This window comes from Sphaerodactylus townsendi, linkage group LG17 (assembly GCF_021028975.2).
Source record: "Sphaerodactylus townsendi isolate TG3544 linkage group LG17, MPM_Stown_v2.3, whole genome shotgun sequence".
Lineage (NCBI taxonomy): Eukaryota > Metazoa > Chordata > Lepidosauria > Squamata > Sphaerodactylidae > Sphaerodactylus > Sphaerodactylus townsendi.
In genome coordinates this window covers 6,258,130-6,264,210 of record NC_059441.1, presented here as the reverse complement: position 1 = coordinate 6,264,210, position 6,081 = coordinate 6,258,130, and the positions used below count along the sequence as shown (strand labels likewise).

Here is a 6,081-nt window from a genome sequence, read left to right as displayed (position 1 = left end):
GGCGCGGCCGGAGCGGCCATGTGGGCGCTGGCGGCGGTCAAGCTGGGCTGCCTGCTGGCGCTGGGCCTCCTGCCGCTGCTCTGCGCCCTCCTCCCGGCGGCGCTGCGCCGCCTCGCCCGGCCCGGTGAGTGAGCCACACGGCCCGACAGCCGGGAGGGCAGGCGCGGCGGGGCCGAAGGGAAGCTGCGGGGGGTCCCGCCGCCCCCGCCTGACCGCCTCGTTTCCTCCCCCCACCCCCCGGCGCAGGGGCCGCGCAGCGCTGGCGGAGCCTGGCGAGCTGCGCGGCCGGCGGCGTCTTCCTGGCCACTTGCCTGCTGGACGTGGTGCCCGACTCGCTGCGCGACCTGCGGGAGGAGCTGCGCCGGCAGAGGCTCTCGGTACCGGGCCGGGGCGCACGCGGGGGCTGGGGGGAGGCCTCGGCCAGGACGGTCGGAGGAGGAGGGCCCGCCGGTGGCGCGGCGGCTGCTGGAGTGGGGAGGCGGGTCTTGGGAGGGGAGCGAGGTCTTGCTCTCGGCTGCGAACGGGCCGTCGAGCCGCCAGCTGCAGGAGCAGTGCCTCGACACAGCCGGGGCGTTCTGCACTCGCCCTGCAGGCTATGTTGGCCAGAGGGTGGCTGCCTGCGGTCTGCCTAACCTCCCAGGTAGACACTTTGCTTTGGGCAAGGGACGTGTTGCCGGGTGGGGGGTGGGAGTGGGCTGGGGTTAGGGTCAAGGCAGGCGGGGGGGAGGGGTCTCTGAAGCCAAGCCCTTTCTCCTGCTTTCTCTCGGGCTGCAGCTGGACTTCCCGGTGCCGGAGCTGGTCCTGGCCGTGGGCTTCCTGCTGGTGCTGGTGGTCGAACACGTGGCCTTGGACTGCAGCGAGCCCGGCGGAGACGAAGCCTCGCTGCTGCTGCCCCCCTGCCCCGGGCAGGCCGGCCCTGAGGAGCAGCAGCAGCACCACCACCACCAGGCCCCCCGGCGCCGCGCTTCTCGCTTCCGCTCCCTGGTGCTGACGCTGGCGCTGTGCCTGCACTCCGTCTTCGAGGGCCTGTCCGTGGGCCTGCAGGACACGCCGAGCAGAGTGCTGCAGCTGGCGGGGGCTGTCCTGCTGCACAAGAGCGTCGTGGCTGCCAGCCTGGGCCTCCTGCTGCTCCAGAGCCCCCTCCCGCTCCGGTGGCTGGCGGCCGCTCTGGGCGCCTTCGTGCTCACCTCTCCGCTGGGCGTCGGCCTGGGCATGGCTCTGACCCAGAGCTCTGGCGGCGACGGCAACACCACTGCTCGGAGCCTGCTGCAAGGCGTGGCGGCCGGAACCTTCATGTACATCACCTTCCTGGAGATCCTGCCCCAGGAGCTCGGCTCTCCCGCCAACCGCCTGCCCAAAGTGCTGGCTGTGCTGTTGGGCTTTTCGGGCATGGTCGGCCTGCGCCTGCTGGCCTGAGGCTGCCCAGGGACCCCGGTGGGCGCGGGGATTGCTTTTAATACAGACCCCTCATATTTTTATTTCTACATAGGCTGCCTCCAACAGCTTCCACTCAAAGGCCTCTTTTTCACGTCGTTTTCCATCCTTTGGGCTACTCCATCCTGGCTGCAAGCTCAGCCAGCAGTTTGGAATGTGTATGGGGGGGGGGGGGCACTGCCCAGGAAAGGGAGCAAATTATAAGAAGTTATTATAAAGGGGGGAGGGACTGTTGTGTCCTTCAGTGATTTTATTAAAACTATCTTCCTGCTTTGTGACAGTTTGGAAATTGGAGTCTCTATGATTTGCTGTCCCATCCCTCCCACCACATAGAGCCGTGGAGTTGGAAAGAGCTATACGGGCCATCATTTCCCAACCCTTTCTCAGGGAGGCAGGAACTAAAACTTGCTATTTCCTGTGGAAGGCTTGGGCGTCCATCTCCTGCTCCAGTAAAATGACTGACAAAGCAGTGTATAAAAACTTTTCCAACAAGACAACAAACAGGAAGTAACAAGGCTAATGTTAGCATAAACCCCATGATAACTAAACCTCAAGTTGAAACACAATACAGTTATGACTAACTAGTGCGTAGACTGTAGAGAATTTGAGACTGACTAAGCATCAGGGAGGGCCAAGATGCCCTCGTCGCCCACAAGGAGAAGGCCCCTTCATCGTAAGTGACCAATGGACCATTCTCCTGGAGGCAACTGAGGGCATCTTGGATGGAACCTCCCCGAGCAGTGTCCCCAAAATGGGTGGGATCTGTTCAGTCTCCAAAAATATGTTCCAAAACCCTTCTGCCAAACGCGGTCTCGGTGGCTGCAAGGGACTGGATTCTGTAATGTCTGATAAATGTTCAGATGGATGACCAGGTGGCCGCCCGGCATATGTCCTCTACAGGAAGAGTCCAACCTTCCCAGCTCAGTGCTGGATGAATCTGGTCCTAGAACAACCCTGACCAGCTGCTATTTGTCCAGCAGCTACTTGTGAACAGCCAGAGAGGGGGAGCTCCCCACCTCCATCGGTAGCTGATACCAAGGCTGAACTACTTTCACTGCAAACACAAAAAATCCCTACTGTTCTTTCCACGTGCAATTTTATACCCATAATTGTGTGTTCTCTGCTCTGCTGCAGACAGGAACAGCTCCCTGCCCAGTGATGTGTAGTGGTTAAGAGCAAGTAGACCAGTGGTGGCAAACCTTTGGCACTCCAGATGTTATGGACTGATGGGAATTGTAGTCCATAACATCTGGAGTGCCAAAGGTTCGCCACCACGGCAGTAGACTATGGAGAACCTGGTTTGATTCCTCACTCCTCCACATGAGCTACAGAGTCTTATCTGGTGAACCAGATGTTTTCCCACTCCTACATTCCTGCTGGGTGACCTTGGGCCAGTCAAGGTTCTCTCAGAACTCTCACAGCCCCAGCTACCTCACAAGGTGACTGTTGTGGGGAGAGGAAGGGAAAGGAGCTGATGAGCCCCTTTGAGTCTCCTTGCAGGAGGGAAAAGGGGGTATAAATCCAAATTCTTCTGACAGCCCTTCAGATACTTTAAAGAGAGCCACCAACCTCCTCTTCTCCAGACTGAACATTCCCAAGTCCCTCAGCCTTTTCTTGAAGGGCCCCCTGATCATCCTAATCCAGTGGTGGCGAACCTATGGCACGGGTGCCAGAGGTGGCACTCGGAGCCCTCTCTGTGGGCACTCACGCACAGAGTTCATCATGTGGGGGGGAATCGCCCCCCTCCTGACACATCTAGGCTGGCCTGGGCCACTGGGCTCGATTATTGGCATTAAACCTAAAACCTAGTTTTGGGGAATCAGTGTAAGTAACCCTGTTAAGCGCTGTTAATCCCCACTGATTCTCATGCAAAGAACTAAAGCGCCATCCTTTACATGGGATTAAGCTCGGTTGCTGGCAATGGGGCTTGCTTCTGAGTAAACCCTCCTACGGTCGTGATTCACCGGTTTGAAGAGTTGCATGGTTGCTTCAAAGCAAAGCTAATGACTACCACCAAGCTTACTCCCGAGTAACGCACGCCTCGGAGCCAACCATTTTTTCTAAACTAAAACCTCAGTATTCAGGTTAAACGGCCGTGTCAGCACTTGGCGATAAATAAGTGGGTTTTGGGTTGCAATTTGGGCACTCGGTCTTGAAAAGGTTCGCCATCACTGTCCTAATCGCTCTCCTTTGCACCTGCACAATTCTGTCCACATCTTCCAAAAATGCGGCCTAACCAATGCAGTGTACAGCAGGATTACAACATCGGGCAGTTTGGATGTTATGCCTCTGTTGGAGCACCCTAAGAACACATTAGCCATTTTTGTTGCTGCATCACACTGACTATTCATGTTCAGTTTACAGTTCTCGTGTAACCCTAGATCTCGTTCACACAGTGTTTCCCAGAAGTGTATCCCCGATCCAGGATGGTACATCTAATTTTTGTTACCCAGATGTAGGACTCTAGTTTTGTCTCTGTTGAACTGCATTGTGTTCACATCTGCCCGCTCACCCAGTCCATTCAGATTTAATTGAATTCTGACTTTATCTTTGGAGGTTTTTGCCACTCCTCCCAATTTGGCGTCATCTGCAAATTTAAGTAGTCCTTCTACCCCCTCATTTAGATCATTTATACAAATATTGAGCCCACTGGACTCTCCCCACCCCCACTGGCCACCTCCCTCTGAGCAGCTGAAATGTCACTGAGAATTATTCTTTGGGTGTGGTTCTCCCACCTGTACCTCATCCACCTGACTGCCCTAGAGTCCAGTCCACAGTTGTCTAGTTTACTCATTAGGACATTGTGTGGAACCCTGTCAAAAGCTTTACTGAAATCAGTGAAAACAGCGCCGAGGGTGGCCTTCCCATGATACAGATCCAGCAAGCTTGTCACTCGATCGAAGGAGGAGAGTGGATTGGTCTGGTAGGATAAATTCATGCTGGCTTCCCGGGGTCACCAAGTTGTCCTTCAGATGCTGGCAGGCTGACCTCTTTAAAATCTGCTCAGATATCTTCCCTGCTTAATATCAGCACTTCAGGTGTAGTTCTGCACTTTCAGCAAGGGGCAAAGCTGAATGACGTGGTTGCTCCTCCCAGCCCCTGCGGAAAGTGCCAAGTTTGCAGCCTTGCTGGGTAGCTGGAGAAGGGCGAGAAAGCTTCAGGCAGGTCTCGGTGCCAGGTGGAGCTGCAGCGCCCCCTGCTGGACGGGAGGTGTCGGCGACATGTCTTCAGCACAGGTGCTCTGGCTGCTGCCACAGGTCGGGCCAATGTTCTCCTTCTGTCAGCCCAAGGCCAGGAAGTCAGTGTTAAGCCAGGTCTCCAGGAAACGGGAAAGGGAGCGTTGCTGGCCCAGGAGCAGACGGTGCCGCGCCGTCTGCTGAGACGAAACACATGGCGGCTGCTGCTGCTACAGAGCGCTGCTCATCACTTCTCCTCTCCTAAGCACCGAGGCTGCTGGTAAAGTTGGGGGTAAAGAAACAAAGACTGGGGGAGTCTGTTCGAGAATGTAAAAAAAAGAAATTTTGGGAAGATGACACTTTACAGCATTAGATGATTACTTTCTGAGCTTTATACAATATTTTCAAGCATATCAAGTGTGACGACACTGTGGGTTTGTTCACTCTTTTCAGTATTCCAAAGTTTAGCCCGCCAGCCTTCCCATGACAGCACCAATATGTGTTCGTTGCCACAAGAGGCGTTTTCTGCCTTCATCTGGTTTCTCCACCTCCCAGGCAGCAAACACTGAGCGACGTGTCCACCGCCTGTCTTGTGCGAGTGCGCAAAGGCATTCATGTCTCTGGCCAGCTTTTAAGAAGAAGAAGAGTTTGGATTTATATCCCCCCTTTCTCTCCTGCAGGAGACTCAAAGGGGCTGACAATCTCCTTGCCCTTCTCCCCTCACAACAAACACCCTGTGAGGTAGGTGGGGCTGAGAGAGCTCCGAGAAGCTGTGACTAGCCCCAGGGCACCCAGCTGGCGTGTGTGGGAGTGCCCAGGCTAATCTGAATTCCCCAGACAAGCCTCCACAGCTCAGGCGGCAGAGCCGGGAATCAAGCCCGGTTCCTCCAGATTAGAGACACGAGCTCTTAACCTCCTACGCCACTGCTGCTCCTCTGGCCTGTTGCACCTATAGCTGGAGAAGAGCTCCAGTACTTCATGTCAACGCTGTTGTGTCTCACTTGAGAGCCATCAAGGGCTGCATTTTGTGCGAGTTTAAGAGGGTGGCCCGTGGCGGAGGGGGGGGGGGAATTCCAGCCCCGCGCCCTCTTCGGGTCCAATAAGGGAGAATCGCAGCTCCCGGCCCCAGATGTGAGTTCCGACTCGGGACACCCTCCCTCCCTCCCTCCCCACCCCACCCCACCCCACCCCGGGGGGTTCCTCGTGGGATTCCGCACTTTGCGCCACAGGAACCGCCGCGAAGCCCCCACTCGAGACAAGGGCCCCGCCCCTTTCCTGCGCATGCGTCCTGGGAGAGCCGAGGGGTGCCGCCGGACCGCAGCGCCGCGCAGGTGAAGCCGCGCGGTCGTCATAGCGACGCGGAGGCGGGGCGCCCGACGCAAGGTCCCGCCTCTTTGATCCTTCCCCATTGGGCCTCGTCAGCAGGCGCGGACCAATGAGCGCCTGCCACACTGTTCGAGCAGAGGGGCGG

The 6,081-nt window shown here is 57.0% G+C and overlaps 1 protein-coding gene across 1 annotated transcript; it reads left to right on the top strand.

Annotated features, from left to right (window-relative positions):
• On the top strand, positions 1-1,698 carry LOC125424654 (zinc transporter ZIP1-like). Its single transcript, XM_048482068.1, has 3 exons — positions 1-124; positions 247-377; positions 775-1,698. Exons 1-3 carry the CDS (start codon positions 19-21, stop codon positions 1,414-1,416), a joined length of 879 nt encoding a protein of 292 aa, XP_048338025.1. The 5' UTR covers positions 1-18; the 3' UTR covers positions 1,417-1,698.
• The last annotated feature ends 4,383 nt before the right edge of the window (positions 1,699-6,081 follow it).